Here is a 26,694-nt window from a genome sequence, read left to right as displayed (position 1 = left end):
AGCTTTATTTAGACTGAGAGAAACCTTCCCAAGGTTCTCTGGATGAGTCAAATCACATTTGGCTCAGTAGAGACAGAAAAGATTACACAAGAAAAAAGTTAAGCTCAATCGTGTGCTAGCATGATTTCTTTGAACCTACTTGAATCTTATCCAAATCAATTGGGTTAGCCCAATTGATGACATCCAGACCCTAACCCTTGTTTGTGTGATCCAGTTAGGTTCAATTCCGTATAGTAATGAGACATGTCGTGATCTCATCATCGACATCATCGAAACTCCTTTCGATAGACCAGAACTCTTCTGATTCAGACAATTAGAATGATCGATCATCAATATCATTCTAATTGCTCCCAAAATCCACCAGTGACACCTAGCAGTATGTGTGGCAACCCATCAGAACTGAAGACGAACCTCTCGGTGCAGCTACCTGTGTGATTGAGTTCCTCTATCATGAGTCCCGACTGAATTAGGATTAAGGTGAACTTGTCAAACCCAACATCAATCATATGAATCAATCGATCGATCTGAGTCCGATGTGAAACCCCAATGGAAAACTCTTTTTCATTATTTCACTCTGCCATGACCATGGGCTTAAGGACTCGATCTTTCGATCATCATAGGACTACTCCTCTCATCTACCGAGGTTGATAGATCCCATCTTGGTGCAACTAGTTTCTACAATGAATATGCTACAGCCAACATACACCTCAGGGTTCGAATGGCTAGAAAATCGAGTTATGGTATAGTCAAACTATAACACACTCAAGGTGAACTGTCGATGCACCTTAGGTCAAAGAACTAGACATACAACTGCAGCATCGAGCTAGTCATCGACGAGAAGGTAGACTTTCTTATGACTGCTCGAGGTGATCACGCTCAGTACTCTCATTCTCAACGAATACCTGTACTCTTGCTCCGAGTCTCCACACCATAGACTCAAGACACATCTATCCTAAGGAAGCGATCGTACACCAACCTTCCAGATTGACCACCATCCTCGTGATGATCCTATGGTCAGGAGCTGTTTATGAGTTAGTTATGTAAATTCATGCCTTAAATTTTCAACTCTTAAAAATATGAATTGACATTCCTATTAACTCAAAGGATGTATCACAGACACAATGTACACAATGTGATAGAAGAATAACCCATTTATTGATTTATAGTCAAAATTATAAATTTGCCCTTAATTTGTACAGGAATGTGTCAGCCAATCTGGCATCTAGGGCACACATCTAACACAAGGGTCACCGATAGTGGTGCTAGAGGAAGGAGGGTGGTGTCAGGGCACGACACAGGGCCAAAGGGGCAGGGCAAAGGTGGCTGGGATTGAGGGAGGCAGGGTGCGGGGCCAAAAGGGGCCAGCAGCAGGGCTGAAGGAAGAGGGAGATGGGGCCGGGGAAGGCTGGGGTCGAGGGAGGCAGGGCCAGGGGAAGAGGGAGGCGAGGTCGGGGCAGGGCCGGAGAAGATGGAGGCGGGGTCGGGAGAAGAGGGAGGTGGGGTCGGGGAAGGGGAAGGTGGGGCCACAGAAGGCTGGAGCCAAGGGAGGTGGGGTCGAGGGAAGAGGGAGGCGGGTTTGGAGAAGGCCGGAGCGAGGGAGGTGTGGCCAAGGGAAGAGGGAGTCGGGGCTGGGGCAAGAGGGAGGCAGGGCACAGGACCGAGGGAGATCAGGGAAAAGGGAGCCAGTGGTGGCACTAGAGGGAGGGGGTGACGGCTGGGCAGGCCGGCGGCGAAGAGGGTAGGGCTCGGATAGAGAGGAGAGAGAAAGGAGAAAAACTAAAATGCCGATAAGAAATGAAGAAAAGGGGGTGGAGAACAGGAAAAAAGACTTAACCTATGGCAGCAGTTTTAAAACTCACTACTATATGCATGCATAACCACTACCATACATGATCTATGGTAGCGGTTATGCATAACTACTGCAATTGGAACATATGGCAGCGGTTATGAATAACCACTGCCATAGGTAGAATATAAATTTCATATTTTTTTGAATATAGTATAATTTTAAAATTTAAAGTCCATCTTCACCATTCATTATCTAAGTAATTATCATTAGAATGTCGTTACAAAAGATCACCTTGATCTGATAGCCCTAACTATGTCAATCAATAAAATTTGATTGCAATGGCCACGAATGACTATGTGACGATCTGATAGATAGAGATCACTGATGGATCTAAAAACTTGTAACAATGATCTTGATGATATTTGTAGCATACTATCAAAATTTTACTTCAATCGGATATCATTATCATGGTCAATTTAGCACGAAATGATTTTGATCGTTAAATAAAAAATGAGTGATCAAAAGGTCAAACGACATCCGATTATCAGATAATTTTTTAGATAAATGATATTTACTATTATTTTAATCATTTGTATGGTGATGATTGTAAAATTCAAACCGCGTGTATATGAACGATCCAAAATTATATCTCTTGATACTCATTCTTAAAATCTTTAAGTAATTATGCTTGTGCTTTTGTAAGATCTACTTAATATCGATGATTTATATAGACACGATTTGGATTTTGTCATCACCACTATATAAATAATTAAATAGTAGCAAAGATTATTTATCTAAAAAATCATCTTATAATGGGATGCCGTTTAACCTTTTTATCACTTATTTTTCATTTAACGGCCGAAATCATCCTGTGCTAAATTGATCATGATAATGATATTCTATTGAAGTTAAGTTTTGATAGTGTGCTATAAACATCATCGAGATCATCGTTGTAAATTTTTGAATTCATCAGTGGTCTCTATCTATCAGATCATCATGTGACCATTCGTGATTGTCAAAATCGAATTTTATTGATCGACATAGCTTGGACTATCAGATCGAGATGATTTTTTTGACCACACTTTAATGATAATTATTTAGATAATGAACGATGAAGATGAAATTTAAATTTTAAAATTATATCATATTCAAAAAAAATAAAAAAAAATTATATTCAGTCTATATAGCGGCAGTTGTACTAAATTATAGCTATAATCAATTATAGCAGCGGTTATTATTAATCGCTATCATAAATTTGACCTATCGCAGTGGTTATACCTAACCACTGTCATAGATCAAAGATATGGCAGTAGTTACTGTGACCACTGCCATATGTCGAATCTATAGAAGCAATTACACATAATCGCTGCTATAGGTCGAATCTATGGCAGCGATTATTTATAGCCACTACTATATCTCCAACCTATAACCGCGGTTAGTCAATTACTGCAATATCTAGAACCTATTGCAGTGGTTATTTTGTAACCGCTGCAATAGGTATGGACTATGGCCGCGGTTACTTTTAACCACTGCCATAGATCACCTATGGTAGTGAACATATGGCAGCGGTTATGAATAACCATGGCTATACTTACTATGGCAGTGGTTTTTGAGCTATTGCCATGGTAAGTGTTGCCATAGGCCTATTCTATAGTATGCTACCTTGGGCAGTATGCAAATCAGAGAGAGATGAAGAATTTAGAGAGAAAAGCTTTGTATTGGTTTCTTCTCACAATATGTTACAATATATGGTTTATATACCCTAGGATTTACACACAAACCCTAATAAATCTCAACTGAATATTTTTTTTGGCTAAACCCAATTATATGAAAGCACTCATCCGAGCCCACGTACACCCATATCTCACATGCTCTCACCTTTGGACTTAATCTCAGTCCAAATTTTGAGTTAGCCACCTTAAGACCTAACAAATTAGGTCTTAAGATCTTAGGATCAAAATCCGATCCCAAACGAAATCAGAAATTCCACTGTTCTCTGCCTGTGCAGCTGAGTCAGCTTAATCTTAGACTAAGTTGACTAACCTGACACTTAGTTGACTCAGTCTGGAACTGAGCTGGCTAACCTACGTACCGTATCAATTTTTTTGAGAGCCTATTTTTTCTCTCAGATTGGATCGACCCAATCTAACACTGAGTCGATCTAGTGCCTTAAAATTTGCTTTCTACTACAGTCTTCAGCTCTTTCTTGGTTTCTCACTCCATCTTATGTTTTCAGGTATCCAGAGCCCTAACCAAGCTCTTGAAGACCTTATCGTCTCAACCTCGAGCTTGTGGATGCTATGTACCACCTCCACCCTAAGACCACTCTCATCCTAGCTTATCACCGTGCCTGTCATAGTGAATTTGAAGCCTATCGATCGGCTCCACCTGTGGTCACTTCCAAGCTATGGGGCACCACAAAAATCTTAAAATCTCCACCTTGGTTTCCTCAAAACCTGGACGATCTCCACTCTTCACCAAGCTCTAATCCTCTGCACGACCTAACCAATGAGGAGTAAAGCCAGCTGTGCAGACCTCCTCACTACTGCAGTATATCTCAGCCCTAGAGCTGTTCGAAAGACCGCCACCACCTCCCTAATGGCTAAAGATCTCATCGTGCATTCGAACACCTCTCCTGTAGATCCTGTCATCAGCGGCTATGTCCATCATTGATCTAGTAATTACTCCTGCTGCTGCCTCCGCGACTCCTTGTATCACACCACTAGCTACTCCACCTACTACTCCCAACCATCGTAGCTCCAGTGACTCTGCTCGTCACTGCTCTACTGGCTCTAGTCACCACTAGCCCATCGGCTTTGACCGCCACTGCTCCTGTGACTCTATCTGCCATAATATCGAAAAATCCTAGAGTGACCACAACTCCACTCCCCTGCCTCCGACCCACCTATGGTCCGTACTGGTGGGTCTCCTCATAGATCTTCGAATCCTCTCCATATTTTATCATCGTCGTAGCATCTATCCTCAATGCATACGTCTCTAGGCCCTCTCCTAGTGCCCGTTCACTGCTGCTCGAGCGTCTAGGAAACTCTACCTCCCTCTATACCTCCATGCCTAGAGTTCGTGCCATGGCCATGGACTTCATCATCCCCATAAGGGAACCTCTCTCCGATGCTCGTCCTTCTCACATGTGGATGCACTTATCCTCATAGCTCCACCTCCCTATGTTCGACGACCCCGTAATAGGCAACTTCGATAAACACATCATCAACTGTCCAATCTGCATATGTAAAACTTGATTAGCCACTATTTTTAAAAAAGTTTCCTACAAGTGCTTTACCTAATTAAAGTCTCTTTCATAGTTACTCCTTTTTATTTCTTTGAACCAAAACAACAATGTAAAGATACTGATTGTTCCATGTGGATTCTACATCTATCAAGATTCAAACTATACAAATAGAGGGACTTGAAAGATTTGATGGGCTTAACTCTAAGAGATGAACAATGACGAATTAGTATCAACTCACTATTACTAGAGTTGCATATTTGTTGACTGTGCCATATCCACAAGAGGATGAAACAATGGAAAGTGTATAGAATAACAAAAGAAGTGGATGGAAGATAACTACATGTAATGGTACACTCTTTTCAATGCCATGACTAAACATCTGTTTGATATCTTTCACATGTATGATATAGCTTTAGAGTTGTGGAATGCTCTCCAACATAAGCATATCAATGAGGATGTTGGAAATCATTCTTTCTTGATTAACAAGTACATTGATTTTAAAATGGATGATTTAGAACTAGTTATTGAGAAAATAGATGCTTTGAAGAACATTGCTAGTGAGTGTACTAATGCTGGGGAACCATTTTTTGAGATTTTTCAAGTTTCTATTTTTATTTAGTAAATTCTACCTCCATGAGAGGACCACCAAAGATATTTAAAATATTAGACAAGAGATTAACCTAATAACCCAAAAAAGAATGAAATATTCATAATCTTAAAGTTCTAATATCCTCCTGGTCCTCTGAGCCTAAAATCAAGTTTCATAATATAAATTTTTTTTTTCTAATTTTAAGAGAAAGTAGGAGGCTTTCAAGAAATAAGGAAACATGAAAAGCAAAGATCCTTGTTATATTTGGAGAAAGATGGGACACCTTGCAAAAGCGCATTGCTTTCATAAAGGAAAAATGAATGATAAAGCAAACACGATGGGAGCCAATGAGGAAATAGTTGCTATGCTTATTGAAATCTCATAGTCAATATGGATGAAGAATGGTGGGTTGATTCGGGCAAATTACCATGTGACTCCTCACTAATGCATGTTTAAGATTTATGAGATTCTTGATAATGAGATGACTATGCACATGGCCAACTCTTCTTGTGTTGCCATTAGTAAATGAACAATTTAACTTTTCTTTCACTAGAAAAATCTTCATACTATATTTACCACATTTCTCAAATTAGAGAGAGTCTTGTTTCTATTAAAAAACTTGATGATCATGATTTTAAAGCCGTATTTGATTCCCAAAAGATGATCATCCTGAAAGTATCATTTTTTTGAAAAAGGATATACCAAGGATAAGATATACTTGTTTAGGTTAAGCAAAGATGCGACTACTTTTTACTTATATTGTTGCATATTTGGCATCATAGGTTAAGACCTACCGATAGTAAAACTATGGATAAAAGTGATTTTGTATAAAAAAAAGTTCCTAAAACTAATTTCAAATTAACTATAAGTAATTGTCAATGTTGTACACAAGCAAAAACTACTAGGATTCCTTTCAAAATAATAGAAAGAGTAACTTCATTGCTAGAATTAATTTAGATAGACATACATGATAATAAGGACCAATTAACTAGATGAGGAAAGTGATATTATATAATATTTATTAATAATTATTCCAAATTTACTTATGTGTATGTAGTAGGAACTAAAGATAAGGCATTTGAGAAATTAAATCTTAAAGGAAGAAGTAGAAAATCAACTTGGCTAGAAGATCAAAATAATAAAGTCAAATAATGGTGGAGAATATAACTCAAGTGATCATCAAAACAATTCATAAATATCATAGAATTATTTGAGAAGAAACAGCCCCTAACTACTATCCTTAAAATGTGGTGGTAGAGAGAAAAAAAAGGAAGCTTGCTTGAAATGGTTAAGAGATATGATAATATATTCTTACCCATGCGATTTTGGAATGAAGCATTATATCTATATGTTATATAAGTAACAGAGACTTCTCCATGAACACCAAAACAAAACTCTATATAAATGATGGAAAAATAAGAAATTCTGAATTATTTTAAAATATCAGGATGTATTGTTTATATATTAGATACTACAAATAAGAAAGCTAAGTTAGAGAGTAAAGCTATAAAATCTATATTTATTGATTACTCTATCCACAGTAAGGCATTTAGATTTTTAAATTTAAAGATTAATATTATTTTTGAGGCTATACACAGTATATATTTTGAATATTTGACTATTAAGAATGTTTTTTTTTTGGTAAGAAGCAGCTAATCATCTTATTAAAGTAAAGGAAAGAGAGTCTAACATAAGCTTACAAATGGTTCCCAAGGTTGAGAAAACATTCTGTAGATGCTAAGGACATCACAATTACATAAGAGATAAAAGGAAAGGGAGAATACAACACATATAGTCCAGCGATCGTCCTTGAGAACTTGATCATCAATTACAGATTACCACTAGCAAAATAGCGAATTCTTCGACTACAGGTAACATCAATAGTGCTGCCAAAAATAAATAAAAAAATATGTAACACCTGAGCTATGCCAATGAGGATGCTGACATGCAAACTAAAGCCAAACACTGTATCTTATAACTGAGAGCATTGCAAAGGAACACTGAGAAATATATGCCCTTTGTGATAGTAAACACTAGAGCACACAAAACCAAAAAAAGGAGTAAATCATGCATGACCCATTCCCCTATAAAGTCATGAGGCCGATTGTCTTGCATGCACCAATATTTGATTACAAAGCCATTGCCACTTAGTCTCCTCACCCTCACCTATATAGATTTAGTAAGTATTGAACATAATATCACCAGTCAACAAGAGATCTAGTCTTCAAAAGGAAATATATGTTTCATCAGCCGGAAAATTCTGCTATATACATTTAAGCATTGAAGGAGCTAACGCTCCATGACTCCAACTATAAGCAAACTCTGAACTTGACTACTCAATAGAGTATAACATATGGAGCTGCGAGTGAAGTGAGCCATGGTACAATGTAACAGATGGTGAATATTGAAATATAGTACTTGATGCATAACGAGCCACTGTAGTACCAGGTGTGCCAGTATGAACAAGCAATGCTACACTACATAAAGGGACAGAGATGCACAAAAGAACTGATAGAGATAAAGACATTATGATGATTGGAAAGAATTAGTAGAGTATTAAGATATTTGAAGTATAATGCATTATGGATTGCATCATAAATGTACTTCTCTTATTTTTTAGAATGCTATAGTGATACTAATCTTTGGTTAAAATTAATTCTAGATAAACTAGTAATTGATTTTTCAGATGCTATTATTGGTGGTGCTACTGTTGCTTGGTCATCTAAAAAATAATCTTTAGTTATATTATCATCAATGGAATTTGAATATATATTACTATATCTCAAGCTAATAATATTATAGCTGAATTTTTTAGGTGCATTCCTTTCATTGAAATTTATAAAGGTCTTATTACCATGTATTGTGAAAATCAAACTACTATATACAATACTAAAAGTAAGAGAATAACTAGTAATGGTAAGCATATTGCTATAAGATACAATCACATTAGAAGGCTTGTAAAGATAAGTAAGGTAGTACTTGAAAACTTACTTATTGTGCAAATACTGGTTGACCCCCTGACAAAGCCTTAAATTTAGTTAAGTTACTATACATAAAATATCAACATGGAGGTTGCATTTCTAGTGCATTCTTATCTTTGGAATAGTGAGTATATGAAACTATATAAAGTTTTATATCTATATGAATACATTGTCTTATCTACAACAAAAGAGGTTAGACAATGTTCTTAACAATATTCATAGCTTATGTGGGGGTGAATAGTCAGGCGTGGACACCCTTAATTAGTTTTGCCTTGCAGGTATGGATGTTAGAGCTACTTCCAAGGGGTTAGTGATCAGATCATTGTAGACTTGCTAAACCAAGATAAAGCACATGGCTTGTAATGCATTGCCTCGGTAATAAGAACCCAATGTATAGTATGAACATTAATCTATATATTTTGATGAATTAAGATAAAGATTTAATCCTTTTAGGTTTCAAGATTTATAATTTTTTTTTAAACCTTATGTTCAAGGATAGTACATGAATGGCCTGCACTATACTAAACCCAAAGTTAATTTGTTTTCTCTCTTTCTTATAATAGTATTATTATTATTAGAAAATAAGTAAGGGATTGCTGTATGATATTTTCCAATAATATTAGTTTTTAAGAAAAGATAAAACTCTTAAATAGTTACTTCTAATAAGAAGTCAATTGTTTGCTATTTTAAAAACTTCATTAGCCATTAGAAAACTATACAACATTAAATAAATAAATAAATAGAGTTGCATCATTTCTAAAAAGATACACATGACTTGGGATGGTTGCATCATTCATGTATGAAATTTTTGAACACTTATAAATCTATCAAAGCATGAGAAATAAAGAATAGCTTTCTTTCTTCTTCTAACTTCCTAGTTTTATAACTTTTTTCTACATTTCATCTTTTTATGTGGCAGTTCTTGATTAAAGATGGCTAAGAAGTGTATTCCTATATCACCTTTGAGTTGGGCATTATATTGTATCTTGGGGATGGGGTTTCCAAAAGTCCTTGTATAATTGTAAGAGGAGAAATCACTACCTTCAGAAAATCTTTATGGAAGTGCCTTACCCATCTGAATTCTCTTCCATCATTCTATTTCTATGAACCAGAACAACACTAATATATCCAAAGATATAGAAATATAAGCATTAAAATTTTTTTGGTGAGCCATATCTAATGGAAGCATGAACACAACATATTCAGAAGGTTCCAATATAATCAGCTGCTTGATCTCATGGTCAGGAATGCAATCACTTAGCTCCCTCTTACCATAAAGCAAGAGCTTTGTCTCCCATTTCACAAAGATAAGCCCTCATCATCTTAAGTTACTAACATAAGGAAAATTATATTATCCTAAAAGATAAAGGTAATGTCAGACTTAATCTACCCACAAAATTGGGTCCATCCTCCTGTGAAATAGAATTGGATTAGGTTGGGACAGCCTATTATGGGCACCGTGGTTCAGGTTTAAGACCAATTGTCCAACATAAGGTATTCTACCTAAGGCCATAACCTTCTTGGCATCAATCATCATTGTGTTTTCCCACAGATGCTTCACCTTTTGTTTTCCATCAGCTGCTTCAAAGCCTCCGACATAGAGAACCAAACTAGCCAGCCGATTGACCGGAAAATATATGGAACACCCAGGCAATGTTTTCTTTCAAGACTACCATTCCTTTCCCTCCACTCTTCTTCTTTTATTTGCTAATCTTTGTACTTATATTCTAGTTGTTGAGATTATCCTCCCTTTCGACTAAATAAAGATCATTGGTAATCATGTCATTTAGTGGATGCCATGTCTTAAACCTTTGCAAGGAAAACCAACACTAAAATTCTCTGCTACCAACCGAGTAAACAGACACTAACTCCACCTCCGCCAACAAATGATGCTGCTGTTGATGATGATCATGATGACAAGCTGTGATAATCCCTAATATTGTCCCAAACAACGCTACACAAAATTTAAAAGTTAAAAACCATGAAATAAATTTGTAAACAGCGCTAACGGCTAAATAAGTTTCTTTTGCCCCAACCCGGCACTAAGGTGATTTTTTGTTTTTCAATGCAGTGTGATTCTTTGGGCCCATTTCTCCAATGCGGCTCTCCGAAAGGCGGAATCTTACTACGGATCTGACGGCTATTCTGGTAATTACGCTCGAAGAATGGGACCCTTCCACCAAAGCCCAACGGGCGGCCGATTTCAAAAAAATTCGACCGTTAGACGCTTCCTCTCTTCATCGGTCATCCCTTTCCAATTTTGAGGCCCTCCCAGAAACGTAGCCATAAAAACCCACGGAAAAGACAGAAGTGGTCGTCCGAGGACACCCACCCGTAGAAAAGACGCAGAAGGGATTATCCACACGCACACAGAGAGATAAAGGTAATCGTCCACCTAACTCCGGAAAAAATCATGTCGTAAGTTGGACCATAAAGATTATTGTGGAAAGGGGTAAAGCCATTGATCTCCTAATTTTCGTTTCCTTGTGAATGATTTTGCTGTGCTTGTGATGAATTACCAGATGTCTCCCATGGATCGGAGGCCTGCGCTGGCGGTGTCGCCACGGCGTCTCCGTTCCGGCCGGGCTCTGCACACCACTCCCTCTGTCCAAACCCCACCATGTATGAGATAGATCAATTTCAATCTCTCTCCCTTCCAGTTAACAATTTTTTCCATTTATGTTAATATTTGTGAGTTTCTCCATGGTGCAGCCACTTCTAAAAAAACCGAGTTCTCCGGTCGCCCCTCCTCCGTGAAATCACTGATCCAGCCTGTCTATCAGATGATCTCGTCAGAGTTGGTGGCACTGGCGGAAAGGGCCAAGGAAGAGTTTGGATCCCATGATCATGTGGGCACCACTCTTACTTCCTCCATTACTTGCAGCAATAGTCCTATGTTTGAAAGAGGGAGATATTATGAAGTTTACTCAGCTCGAAGGAACGAGAGGCTTAAGAGGAAGAAGGAGATTGCCGATCAGTCGATTTCTCAAGACCCCGGTATCGCCATTGAACTGGCAAAGAGGAGGAACTCGAAGAAGGTTGATGGCATGCGGAAATCTGTGCCAGCCAACTTCTCATTGAGTCGTGTGAATAGCTTGAGATCCTCAGTGAGGAGCAGCAAGGAGATGAAGAAGCCCTCTGCCTTGACATATTCTGAAAAGTCTGCTGCTACCGGGAAGAGGATTGGAACTTGGTTCGCCCAAAAGGTGTGAATTAGCAACATATAGGGTCTGTTTGTCCTCCTCGGTCTATTGGGTTATGATCCTTAGCTGCGGCAAACTAGCTTGTGCTTGTATTTCTTTCTGTTTCGCTCATAGATATTGCTGAAATTTAATGATGAGATATGATTTTGTTGATTTGAGATTGTTTTTTCTTTTTTTTCCTTCTTTTTCTTTTTCCTCGACTTTGAAGAAAGAAGGAACTTAACCATTTTAGATATTTCTTGTTTCTCATGAAAATGTATTTCATCATTGAAGTGTGTTATGTTGGTCTATTCACAACAAAGAAGAAAATAAGTTCTGTTTTTCCTCGTTGGATTCTTGAGTTTATGATCTCTTGTTGCAAGAATGAGCTTTCTTGTCCTGTTTCTAATTTTCCTTTATTCATAGATATTGCTGTATGATACTGGGCTTTGTCTTTTTTTGTCTGCCAACTGTTAAATTTTTGTTCTCAGTTTAAAGAAAGAGGGAACTGCTGTCATTTAAATTTTTACATGCTTGTCTTGGAATTATATTTGAGTTATTGAAATTTGTTATGTTGTTTTAATTGTACGTGCCTAAATCTTTGTGGTGAAGGAAGTTAGCCTCAAATATGCTATCCCAAATTACTAGTGTGTTCATGGTTTCTAGCGCGTTTCCGATGTCACAAGGATTAGCCGCAATAAAAAACAAATTATACATAAGGACTGAGGCCAATGCTGTGCACGGCCTGCATGGCCTTGGCCAGCCCTTTCTTGTTTCTTCTTATATAAAATGATTAGAAAACAAACAAAGCATTAATGTCTAGAGATGTTTGTTGGTTCAGGAAAATATGACATGTGAGCATCACCAGCCTAGACTATTGGTTACCTTTCGGGGTTCTCTGCTTCATTACATATTAACATTAATTTTATCTCGCAAGGTTATTAGATCCTAACTTTTCACTCATTATGGGGTACTGTGGTAAATTACTCTCAAATAAGTCTATTCATTAATCTTTTTCCAAACCGATATCAACAACGTTGCTTGGTAGAAACTAGAAAAGTAGCCCGGTTGGAGCAGTCATGCCATGAAGCGACAGTGGCCGGAACCCATGGTGCACGGGAGAGAAGTGACTCAGATAATTCTGAGGCACAGTCGGTGGCGTAATATAACCAGTGAGTTTTGGAAGTTTTGTGAGCCTGAACCCATCTATTTGAGATGGCTTGGAAATAATAACTGAAAATAAAAGATGCAGCATAGCAAGTTTCCTGTTGCAATGCAGATGTCTGAAAGAAAATTTAATGTTTCTATAATGTTCGAATTCTCCATTAGTTGCAGGTAGGGGTACCAAAAATTGATTCAATGTGAAAACTAATTTGAAGCCACGCGGTAGATCAGGTTTGGTCAAGAGATTTTCTGAGTAATTGCAGTAATAACTAGTAAGGACCATCGCATTGATGTATATATTGTAACCGTTCCTGTTTTGCAAGACTACGTCTAATTGTAAGTATACTTATTTTTATAGGATAATTTACTTTTGCTTTTTCTCTTTTTTACCTGAAAATTGTGTTTATATTTGTCAACATATGAATACAAATAAATCATGTAGAATACTAGGATAGACTTATACTAAAATTGGAGGTTCATTGTCGTTTGTCTATGGGGAATGATGGACTGTGATGAATTAAAAGAAAGTAATTTTTTGGAGATCAAGATGCCCTATCTCTGCATGTTCAGAAAAGCCTGCTGCTTCTGAGAAGAGAATTGGGATATGGCTTGTCCGAAACATGTGAATAAAAAGGAAATAGGGTCTGGTCCTTCCCCTATTTGGAATGGTTTATGATCTCTTGTTCGAGCAAAATAGTTTTGCACCCTTCGTTTATTTGTCCTACATTCATAGATGATGCTCTGTGATACTGACAGATGATATGCTGATCTTAGATTTTTCACTGTGTCAAAGAAAAGAAAGAGGGACCGATCTTTTCAAAAATTTCTTAGTTGTCATGAAACTATATTTAGTCTACTGAAGTTTGTTCTATTGTCATATTCGCAAAATAGATAAACTAGGTTCTGGCTCCTCTCTCTGTGCTTTTGGGCTTGTCATCTCTTGTTGCAAGGAGTTAGCTTTCCTTTGGCTGTCCTTTATTTAGAGAGATCTTCACATGGTACTAAATTCCATCTGTGTTGATCTAACAATTACTAGTTTTTTTTTGTTTTTCCCAATTTATAGAAAGAAGGAATTCTGGCCATTGAAAATGCTATGGTTTTCATGGAATTAGATTGAAGCTATTGAAATTTGTTTCCATGGTTTCATTTGCATACATTCCAAAATCATAAGGGTTGATGCTGTTAGCTTGATAAGACATCCCTCCTCCTCCAATGTGTTCATAAAACATGGAATAACCTCATTTAAAAAGTAAGATTAATATAATAGTGAGGATTGATGTTGATGCGCTGGTGCCCTTTGCCCTTGTCAGAAAAAAACAGAATATGAGCATTATTGTGCAAAGTGTCTATTGGTACAGAGAATGAACCATCATCACACCAATCCTCACTACCGGGTCATGACTCGGTTTTGGGAGCTGATGATGTCCCTAATAAGCTCATTAGGAGCCATTATAGCTTTTGATGTTTCTGGCCCTGCATGATAAGAATGTAACTTTGCGTCAATTTTTGTCATTTCTATCACAAAATAAAGAGAAAGATATATAGGATATAGTTCAGGTTTCTCTGCTTGGGTCCTTACAAAAATAATCTTCTAAAGCAGACTACCTGAACCTAATTCTTTGTACATTAGGGCATTATTGTGACAAATTAAGGTTTCAGAATAGGTCTATCAGAAATTTCCTTCATTGTCTGAACTGATTGCCAGCAATTATACATGGCCATAAGGAGCAGTAACGGGTGAAAAGCTGCTCGGTTGATTGGCAGTAAAGTGGCAATGTCAGGCCGGTTACTAGAGTTGAGACCATTCCAATGAGGCCGGGAAGTGGTCATTGGCTTATACTTTTGTGGCACAGTCAGTGGCATGCCACAAACAGTGAAAGTAGGAAGTCTAAACCATCAATGAAAGACTAGTACTTAAAAGAATGGATGATTCAGAAATTTGATGCACCATAGAAGTTTCCTGCTTCAATGCAGAGGTCTGAAAGAATTTTTTTGTTTCCATGGGGGGCTGCAAACTCTCCATTAGCGATGACAAAAATTGATAGGGCTTGGTTTTAAGTTGAGGGTTCTTCGGTCGGTGCTGGATATGGGTCCAATTTTCTTAATGTGGTTGTCAAACAAGTTGAGAACTGAATCATGCTGTTGTACCTGCATGCCTATTACAGCATCTATAAGCTAAGAGGAACGACTGTTTATGTGTGTTTTTTATGTATGCATATATCCATGTCATAGCTAGCTTCTAGCTAGGGCCTTCATTCTCTTAAAACAAGTTAGAACCTCGCTCCTCACTCTCTTTGTAAAAGGAGAAAAAAGGTATATACTTAAGGGTCATTGTAATTACGTTTATTAGTGTAAGATATTTTATTTTTTCTTATTGGAGATCTGTCACAAATTTGCTAATATCTGGAAATAAGTTAGTCGGAATATATGCTCTTAACCTTGGGAAAGCCATTAAATTATCAGTCACATTATATGTTCTTAACCCCAAAGTACAAGAAGCAACATGACACCACTTCAAAAAGGTATAAGAAGCAAGAAACTCCTTAAATTGCACGAACCAATCAGAATTGTATGCTTCACCAGACTCATTTTTTTCTCTTAAGTACCATAGTATTGCTTTGGTCTTTTAATTGTTATATAGAATCCAAGTGGATTTAATATTTCATAAAATAATTTGAATATTTTAAGTTATCACTTTTATATTAATTTGGTTAAATTGTTTCGATATCTATATTATGATTAAATCAAACCTTAAGTTATTGATGTTTTCTTTCTAGATAAGTTTAAATTATTTAATAATTTTAATATGTTTCCATGGTTTTAAACGATTTTAAAATATTTTTCATTCAGTCTTTCTTGTTTGGCAGTATTTGAACCTGCTGTTAGATCCACACAAGACATAGATCTCCATTGTTGCCATTGAATCCTAAGTGCCCTTTTAGATTATTTCTATGATATTTATTAATGTACAAAACTGCTAAGGATCTTTGGGATGTTCTAAAGTAGGAATATGGACTTCAGGATGCCAATCTCGTTCAATTTGCTATTTCCAAACTCCGTAGGTACTCCATAGAGGACAATAAACTAGTTAATGATCAAATTCATGAGTTCCAAGAACTTTCTTAGAAAAACCAAAAAATTTGGATCCTACTTCTCAGAAGACTTCAAGATCTCAACCTTAATTGATTCTCTTCCCCCCTCTTGGGCAAACTATTTGAGAGAGACTCATAGGCAAGGTGGCTTCATCTTGAATGGAGTTAATTAACTCCATAGGATAGAATAACTACACTAGCTCAAAATCAAGCAAAAATTTGAAAATGGCCTGAAGGTAACCCCCAAAGAAAATTAATCTAAACCCTCTGGCTCAAATCCTTCCCACTACTTCTTGCCTGGAGGCAAGAACATTAAAAAGAAGAACCCTCTTTCCAAATTTAGTAGCCAAAATCCTAAACCATAAATCTACCTCGAGCCAAAATCATCCAAATCTCAACCATGGTCCAAACCCACACCTAGGGATGGCAATAGATTGGGTCAGCCCGCACCTATACCCACTACGTAGTCAAAAACACCACACCAATATCTGTCTTGTGTATATCTCAGGTCAGTCGAGTCGGATCGATTCAGGTCAAGTACAGGTGCAAGTCAGATCGGATCGAGTTCGTAAGAAATTTATCATATAGACATTATGAAATAATTATAATTTGGAAAGAGGAATTTAAATTAAGATTATATTGGGTTGGATTTAGGGCAGGACATACTTTTACCCATATTTAATACGAACTTACTTCTGATATTTTTTCTAAAACCCATACCTGTTTTGAATTTTAATCGGGTCAAGTTGAGTCAAGTATTCGAGGGGTCAGATGAAATTGTCATCCCTACCCACACCAAAAGTAGAAGGATTTTGAGCAGTTCTCTTGTGTCTTACATCTTCAAGAAGATAAATCATCTCATGAGGAACTACTACCATAAAAAGACCCTAGGCCACTAAGAAACATCAAGATGCTTCTAAACCTTATGAACATGGTGAAAGTGATGATCAGCCCTCTTTTAGGTCTATCTCTTCAACACTCAAATTATCTTGCTATATCCTCTGATGATCCACAGCTGATTATGGGGCAAATGTTCATGTTTTTTCTGACAAGCCTTGGTTCTCCACCTTTTAAGACTCAAGTGGAGGAGGTCTTTGACAAAATCTGTTTTTCTTGGACCTGTTTGTTATTGCTTTTGTCTTTTATTTTTATTTTCAAAAATCCTAGAAGAAAATAAACTAGACTAAGCAACATGTATGATGAAAATAATTTTCTTTTTTTAAAACAATTTGTAAAATGTTCTGAAAGACTACCACCTTCCCAGTTGAATGAATATAAAAGCAAGGAATAAAAGTTTTGTCCAAATGTTGTCTTCACCAATATCAATCCTTAGCGACATTACGATAATTTGCAGAGAAATAAAAAAAGAGAAATAACAGCTATCCCAAAGATGCCATCAGTTTCTAAAATAACAGCCGAGATATAGACATATCTTGGCCCTCCCTATTTTGGCCATAGCTTTCATGCTGATTGATGTAACCAAAGAATTAAATATACACAACCTGTTGATATGGCCAATCTCAACATCTAGGAACCTTGACATATCATCGTATCAACACCATATCAAAATTCCTTGATATGGAAATGTCATAGATTTGATTTTATCGATTGTATCCTCTTTTACTATAAATGGATATAGAGGATTAATGAGATTTGTAAACTCTATACCTCTCTCTTTCTCTCTCTGCCCCCCAGGTGTCTATGGACGTACTTGTGCACCTATCGTTGTTTGTGTTCATGCCTACACCCATCTCCTAGTTAAGGAAATAACCTTTGCTATCAGCTTTCGTGACAACTTTTGGCTTTGGAAGCTTGAGGGGCAGTAAAATATAACTAAAATGGTTCTGTTAGTTTTCTATAAGGATTATTTCTATTGATCTCATGCAGCTCAGAGGTCATAGCGTCACATCCAATATCATATCACTACATTACATTTGATTGAAACAATAATTTGATAGATACATTATCAAAATACCATTTCATATTTTGATATTAAAGCAGAAGGCCTCCAAAGTCAGGAAACATTTCGCAAAGAACTGCATGTAAAAGCTTCAAGCGCTTGAAGATCTCCACCCATATTTTCAATTATTCTCCAATACAACATGACTTTGTAGACAATTTAAAAATTATAAAACTACTTTTATCAAAAAACTCTATAAATTATGCTATGTTTCTTTACATACTCTTATCTGACTCATCATAGAAAAATTAAATGCTTGAGAACCTCCATGAGTAGTGGCATTGTCAAGAGGCCTGAGAACCTCCATGACTCGCCCATCACAGCAAGATGTCCAGTCTTGCATAAGAAACTAAGAACGCTGAAGAACCATAATCAGTGAAGTGGTCTCAAATCTAAAAAATCTACTATTCCTCTCCTTCCATAGACACCAACTGATTATTGCAAACAAGCAATCCAAGATCATTCGTTGATTGCTATCATGTATGCCACTTCTCCATACTATCCACAGTTCATCTAGAGAAGACAGCAATGGGGGCATAGGAATTTATCAGTTACTAGTTGCCAAACTATACCAAAAAACTCATAGAGGATGATGTGGTCCACTGTTTCTTCTTCCACTCCACAAAGAGAGCTTGAGGTGCTGGCCAATCTCTTTTCTTCAGGCTATCGGCAGTCAGTAGCTTCTTATGGTAGTCTAACCAATTAAAGATCTTCATCTTTTTAGGAATAGACATTCTCCAATTGATCTTCCCAAAGACCGATGTCAGTCTTTCATGGCTAAAGAACATGTAACACTATTTCAGTGAGAAAACTCTTGATGCGCTCCACTTCCATTCAATAGAATCATTATCCGAGGTAGACGAAACCGTATGAAGCATATTGGGTACATGGATATACTCATCCCTATATCTGTCAATGAACATCAGGTTTAAATACTTACCATGTATCTATTATGAAGGTAATTAGCCACAAAAATATCCTAGTTTGTCGATAGATAGAAAATAATGGGAAAGCTTTCTTTAAGCAGCCCATTGTTAATCCAATGATCATGCCAAAATGCTATTTGAACATCCTTCCCCGGAGAGAATTGGCAGCTTACAAAGAACAACAATTGGACCCTCAAGATGCTCCTCCAGTAAGATGATGAATGCTTGGCTCTATTCTTCTCCAATTTACTTGGCAGTTTGCTATCAAAATATATACTTTTGAGTAGTATTCTCCATGGTCTTCTGTGCTCCTAGAAGTATCTCCACCACCATTTCGCAAAAAGGCATTTGTTCAAAAGTTGAATGTTTGTAACTCCCAACCCGCCCAATTATTTTGGTCTACATACTTGGTCCCATCTAATTAAACAGTGCCCTTCGGAGCATGACTCACTTCCCTGCTAGAAAAAATAGCATCTTTTGCAATCAATGCTTTTTGCTTTGTTGGTTGGCAGTTGAGCAATGAATATCCAAAAAATTAGGATTGCACTAAGAATGGCCTTCATTAACATTAGCCTACCAACTAGAGTCAAGATCCTATCTTTCCAAAATGCCAACTTCTTATTGATTTTTCTCGCTAAAACTTTTTGATCAGAAGCTGTCGATTTATGGTGATGGAATGGCAAACCTAGGTTTTTGATAGGAAGTTTAGATTCCACACAACCCAGCATTCTTGAAAAGTTGTTGATCAATCCATCCTCCATCGCAGTGCTGATTACTGAGCTCTTCTCAAATTTCACCCTTAAACTTGAAGCAAGTTCAAAAGTAGAGATTATAAATTTGATATTCTTGATATATTTCTTCTCTACCCCACTGAATATCAATATATCATTGGCAAACTGTTGGCATAGAATCTTCTCAATAGTCTGCAGAGAGTCCACTCCTACTATCAACTTACTTGTCTCAGCTGTAGTTAAGACTTGACTAAGAACATCTACTACCAAGATGAACAATAAAAGAGACAATGGGTCCCCCTGTTTGTGGCCCCTTCTTGCTGGTATCCAACTAGTCAACTCATGATTGATGATCGAGGCTATTTTACTCTCTAACAGAATGTTGTTCATCCAGCTACACCATCTTATACTGAAGCCCTTAGTCTTAAGGAGTGAGAGTAGAAAATCCTAGTTAACTCGGTCGTAAGCCTTAACAAAATCCAATTTAATCACCAAATCTTTTTGTTTCAGATTTTTGTAGTGGTTGATAATTTCTACAGTAGTGATGAAGCTATCGCTAAGCTACCTACCTTTAATGAATGTTGACTGGGATTGAGACACAAGCTTGTCAATAACCTTGGCTAGGCGATTGTATAGAGTTTTGGTAAAAATTTTGATAATGCCATTTACTAGGCTTATCGACCTATAATCACTGATCCTCACACTTTCCTCCTTTAGTATAAGAGCTATGTAGCTATGGTTTAGACGAGAAAGTCTTTTTGTATTATTGTAAAGGGCTTTAAGAAGTTTGCTAATATCACCCTTGATGATTTCCTAATAACATTGATAGAAAGATCCGGAGAAACCATCTGGCCTCAGAGCCTTATCTACAGCTAGTCCAAAAACCACAACATGGATCTCCTCTTCTAAGAAGGATTCAGCCAACTCTAATAAATCCATCTGAACTCCACTATATAGTAAATCCTAGTCGAGATCAATGCATGCTTGTGTAGTTGGTTTATAAATAGGTCTGAGTAGTATTGTTTGAATACTAGTTTGATTCCCTTAGGTTTAACAAATGTTTTATCTTGATATCAGCTGGGAGGATGCTATTCTTTCTTCTTCTTGCACTAGCATGAAAATGGAAGAACTTGATATTTCAATCGCCATGTTTTAGCCACTGTATCTTGGATCATTGTCTCCAAAGAATTTCTTCTTAGTTTAAGATATTTTTAGCTCTGTTTTTAGATGGGATATTTTAGCTCTTTCTTCTAAGGATAGACTGTGGCTTTCTCTCTTTCATTCCAACCATGATATTCTCTTCTTCGTTTCATTCTTTCTTAATACAATATTTCCATTGTAATGTTTATTCCAGATCTCCAGCTTGGATCTGATGAATCTAAGCTTCACAATGAGATTTTTGGCTGCATCCACCATCCCTGGCATATTGACCCACCAATCTTTAATCAAATAATCAAAGTCACGAATGGTGTACCAAAAATTTTCAAATAAAAAAGGTTGGTTGTATTTGACCTAGGATCAGTGGTCTTGAAGAAAAAGCGAACAATGATCAGATGTCGTTTTTGGAAGCGGTACCAATGCGGAACATAAGAATGTCATGATCCAATCTAAAGAAGCCAAGCAGTGATCCAACTTTGCTAGGGATGGATTCTCTCTATGGTTTGACCAAGTGAAGGTTTTATGGGTGATTCTTATCTCCAGCAATTGCATCTAGTCAATGAATAGGTTAAAGTTTGCAGACACTGCTCAACCACTAGCTGAGCCTTTTCTCACTTTCAGATATCGTACCATATTGAAATCACCTATGAGAGCCTATGGTCCATTCCAAGAATCTTTAACAGATTTGATGTCTTCAAGAAAATTTCCCATAATTTAGATGAGGACTCAAATTAGAAGCGGATTGCAACACACTATAGCTCACTTAAAAATCAAAGAATTTTTCTACAATTTTGTGGATCAAATCAAAGATTGAAAACACCGATTAGTAAAACCCTCTCTAGAATCAGTTCAAGATTATGAAAGAAATTTAAAATCTATAGCTTGCCAAGGTCAAGGGCTGTGGTACAACGAAAAAAAATTGGCAGATCAAATCAAGAAATCAAAAATAATTAATCATAGTGTATCTTCATACTAGTAATTACAGATCCTTATCATATCAAAAAAATCCCCATCAAAAGCTCTTAGATCTAAGAATTAAATTTAACCAAACATGAATAGCCGATATACATGATCAAAATACCACTCAAATTCAATGGCAATGGCTATCTAAGGGGATGATCGAAGGTGCTCGAGGACAATGGACAAGGGGATGATCTCAAGCTTGGTGGCCAAGGATAAGAAGCCAACAATGGATGGCTCTCCAATTTGATAATGAGGAAGGGCTCTCAGGCCCAATGGCAGGGGAGAGGTCTCAAGTTTTTGCAAGATCAGCAGTAAGGGATAACTCTTAAAAAATCCTAGATCATCACTCATGATCATTGGAGCTCTCACCTTGAGTGCATACAAGGAGAAAAGGCTCTATCTGATCTTCAAAATCTCACAATCTCCACCACCTCCATTTTTTCTTCAGTGATCCTTCATAAACCATAAAATTATAATTAAAAAATAGCATGAAAAAATAGAAATATACAAATAAGATGAACAAAAAAAAAAAATCATGCTCGATCGACGGCGAAGGTGCTCCACTGTGCTTAAGAGAAGGAGAAGAAGTTAAAGGAGGAGAAGCCAATGGAGACAAAGAAGATCAGATGGGGGAGGTGTGGGGCAGTAGCGGAGATTTAGGACATTTGAAGGATATTCAAAAAAGTAGAAGGAGAGTTAGGATACCTCTAAAAATTCGATAGTGGAGATAGGAGGAGGAGGAGGATCGAGGAAGCAAATGGGACTTGGGACATGATGGATTGGGGTTTGTTGGATCATGACGATGCTAGGGTTTATGGATCCCGGTGGTGGTTATAAGGATGGCTATGAAATCCCACATAACAACATCAATAAATATTGCTAAGAGCCTTATTATTGGATCCCAATGACACTTACGAGTGCCATCTTGAAATCCAAATAGGCCACCTTTACATGCATACTTAAAGCCAATTCATCCTAAATGGGATGGGGAAATATTTAAAAATTTTTGATGCTTATAACTAGTGTCGGCGACTAAAGTTCAGCAATTTTTTTTTTTCCTATAGTGAAATATCTCCTAAAAGATGGATCAACTAGGCCATTAACATTCATTAATAGCCATTCCACTGAACTTTTGGATGACAAGGAGTGCACAAATGTACTTATGAAAAACTTGCCTTTATGAAGAGGGTGCCCATTGATCTCCTCCGAATTCCAAACTGCAAGCAATCCATCAGTCAAACCCGATGCACCTAAGTACACCCATGAGTCTATCCTACAACCACAAGATAAGAAAATGATTTTCGAATCGATTACCTCAAGTTTTGTCTCTTGAAAACGTACCACATTATACTTCAAATGGACCACTGCATCCTTTACTATGCCCCTCTTAGAGGCTCTACCCAATCATCTTACATTCCAAAATAATGCCGCCAAACCTATTTGGATATAAAAATCAGTTGAGTGTCCAAGTGGCTATTTGCAATCCAAGCCATGTTGATTGAAAACACATCCTGACTGTCATTTTGTGTGGGATTATTACCAAGATCACTGGATATAACTTCACACTAAGACACACCTTTAACACCAAGTTCCATTAGTTTCTCTATGAAACCAATGCATTGCTTTTGTAACTTATCAAAAAGCTTCCCATTTGGCTCTGCTTGGATGCACAAAGCTGAAGCTAGATTACTACTTTCCACTGGGACTGATCAAATGCTTACACTGGGTTCTCTCTAAGAGGTGCATATTCTCCACTGCAGCTTCACCATCTTTATGGAATATGAGCACACATTTACTGCCAAGCACCCTCATCTCTTTAGTAGTAAGACTATTGATGTACAAAAAAAAAGTCCATAGGCTGTACTTCCTTATCATCTAATCTCAAAAGTTTTAACTTTTTATTTCTCAATCATGTGCTCCGTTTAGCTGGCTTCGGATCTATTCTAGTGATACCAGCTGTTGCATCAGATTATTCAGGCTTTTGTTGCACCATTACCATCTTATTTTTTTCATAAAAGCCACTTGATATAGTTGATAATGCTTGTAAAATATTTGAAAAAACTTTAGTTACTAGAACAATGGCTCTTTACAGATCGGCTATATAGTACGACAAAGCCAACATATCTGCTCTCTCCATAACATCTGACCAAACACCAACATCTATAGTATGAAGGCTTCCTCGAACCTAGTTTAACTTCATATTCAAAAAGAGCTATGAACAAACCCTCCCAATCATCTTTACTATACCCATCTCAATTCTAAATTTTCAAATCCCACAACATGGATCCATAGTCAGCAGTTTTGAGGGGAGCAATTCAATAGTAACTAGTTGTCCTCCAAGCTGATCCTAGCTTAAACTGATAAGGAGTGAGCCATAGTCTTGGATAGCATGACCAGTATGGTAATTACAGGCTCTACCACCTTTGCTAGGCTTGCAATGATCAGGGGGCTCGCTTTCATCATGCTGATATAGGTGATGGCACCAAACATCCTATGGGGCTATTCCAAAACTCTCATTCTCTGTTATTCTATCCATTACGCTCATTATTGAAGGAAGTAGATGGATCGCATTGTGGCTCTTGCTCCACAGCATGGTAAACAATGACATTAACCTTGTAAATGAGATAGCCAATAGTTATCTCAACTGTTTCGGATATGCTTTCAAGATTTTCATAGAAGAAAATAATATCGAAGCGAGTCAAATTCTTCCAACGTAACTTGTGGTACCAGCCCTATGCGAGATACCAAAGCTAAAGAGGATGGATGCTATCGCCTCCGCCATCCAATAAGGAAGAGGAAGATTTTGTAAGCGTGCATGCATCTTAAATTTAAGCTTATGAGGTGCACCACTCTTGAATTGGTTCTAATCGTTTACCACCGTTGTGAAGCCATCATATTTGATATGCCCCTCAACCATCAATCCCTACACCATTGCGTAATCTAGGCAAGATACGAAAAATTCTCTTTCTGATAGTTGCTGGGTTGTTCAGGACCTGATTTTCATCACTTTAAGGGCAAGAGTCATGGACACTTCATCCACCTTCATTGGACATCCAAAAGTTTGAACATTGGCTAGTTGATGAAGGTAGTTAGAAATGGCCACCATTTCTCTACTATTGATGAGGAAAACTTTGGATGAGGGAATGCAATTGGGAATGTGGATGGTCGAGGGCATGCTTGGGCCTTGCAAAGTGAGTGACTCTTTGCGAGGGAATGATGGCTTGTAGGGGTTCATCGGATATTTGTACTAGTTAGCCTGATGGCCAAACCTCTTGTAGCAGAAGCACCATATGGGGTTATGACATGATATTTTTTGATGACCGAGGCAGCCACATCAGAAGCAAACACCCATCTTGAAAGGCTGCCAACCGATATTTAGGTGTCCTATACCTTGCACGTTGAATGTGGCCTCAGTGAGGCCACTTTAGGGTACCTCATGGCATGTCATGCAGAGATTAACATGCAAAGATGAGATCATATGGGCACTATTCCTAAGGGTGATGGAGGGTTGACCACGAGAATATATAATTTTCGATGGTTAAGGAGTGCCCTTGCGAAGTACATCCACATACGTCTCGTTCTCTCATAAGGATGAATGAGCAATTTGCTTCTACCCACCGTTGGTCACTTCAGCATCAAAAGCTGGGCACCATCAGCACTCCGATGGGATGGAGCTTTTTCGATGCTGCCTCAAGTTGTTGGGTTGTCTAGATGGTGGAGGATGGCACTCTATGACTTGATCTATTTTCTTATAGACCTAGGCCAAGGGGGTTTAAGGAATTGATTTCTTGTAACACAAGACTATGGATAGTAGCTAGGATGGGTTGTGGATGAAATGAGAGAAGGATGGCTTCTCTTTGGCCATTGCCAAATGCTCAGAGAAATAGTGTTTGGTCTTGTCAATGGGATTTGGGGTTACGAAAGTGAGGTTTTTCTGCTGTTGCTTCTAGCACATGAGAAGCCAAAGATGGGTGGTGGTAGGGAGAGGGTGGCTTGGGTTGAATAGGCCAAGGTTGAGGAGATCTGATAGAGCTTAGACCCCTACTAATTTGCTTAAACTGGTCGGAGTGGTAATGCTTTCTTGCTCTACATTCTCTGGAGCTTCTCTCTCCAAACATCTTTCCACTGGTCCGTTGTTACGTTTCTTTAAATACTCTATTTGACTCATCACAAATCAAGCTCTATGGAAGGAGTGTAATGACCCATGATCATACCTAAAAAGACTAACCATAAGGTATTATCTTTATTCATTAGCTACTAGATATTAAATTTTCATTTTAAGATCGAGTTGCATTTAAAGAAGCAGTTTAGTGCAAGTCACCTCTATAGAAGGTATCACCATGCTTAGCAAAGATAGAATTTGAGCTTTAAACTCTTTCCACTATGTTCAACATTGAATCAACATGCTAATGCGTCTTAAATCATCTCAATCACTCCCCCTCACCCCCCCTCCTCTCTCTTTTCTTCTTCTTCTTCTATTCCCCCAGATGTTTGAGGGTGTGCTTGTGTGTCTATCTTGGCATGTGTTCATACCCACACCCATTTTCCTAGGTAAGTAAAACATACTTCTCTATTTGTTTTTATGATAAAGTTTTGCTTTGGAAGCTTGAGATGCTAGCAAAATATAGCAACTAAAATGATTGTTTTAGCCATTTGTGAGGATTTCTATTTATCTCATTTAGCTAAAAGTTATGAGCATTGCATGCAACATCAAACCACTGCATTACCTTACATTTGATTGAAACAATATATTTATAGATACATTATCGACATACCATTCTTTATGTTGATATTAAAGCAAAAAGCCTTCAAAGCTAGGAAAAATTTGGCATTGAACTGCATATATGAACTTCTAGCACTCGTAGATCTCCACTAATGTTTTATATTACTTGCTAATGTAGAATGACTTTCA

General features: G+C 37.5%; 1 protein-coding gene across 1 annotated transcript; it reads left to right on the top strand.

Moving 5' to 3' along the window:
• Positions 1-10,861: 10,861 nt before the first annotated feature.
• LOC105061542 (uncharacterized) lies at positions 10,862-12,083 on the top strand. Its single transcript, XM_010945627.4, has 3 exons — positions 10,862-10,989; positions 11,129-11,228; positions 11,319-12,083. The coding sequence occupies exons 2-3, from the start codon at positions 11,129-11,131 to the stop codon at positions 11,816-11,818; spliced, it is 600 nt and encodes a 199-aa protein (XP_010943929.2). The 5' UTR covers positions 10,862-10,989; the 3' UTR covers positions 11,819-12,083.
• Positions 12,084-26,694: the final 14,611 nt, after the last annotated feature.

This window comes from Elaeis guineensis, chromosome 11, assembly GCF_000442705.2.
Source record: "Elaeis guineensis isolate ETL-2024a chromosome 11, EG11, whole genome shotgun sequence".
NCBI classification, from domain to species: domain Eukaryota; kingdom Viridiplantae; phylum Streptophyta; class Magnoliopsida; order Arecales; family Arecaceae; genus Elaeis; species Elaeis guineensis.
The sequence above is the reverse complement of the archived record's forward strand: the minus strand, read 5'-3'. Positions and strand labels throughout refer to the sequence as shown.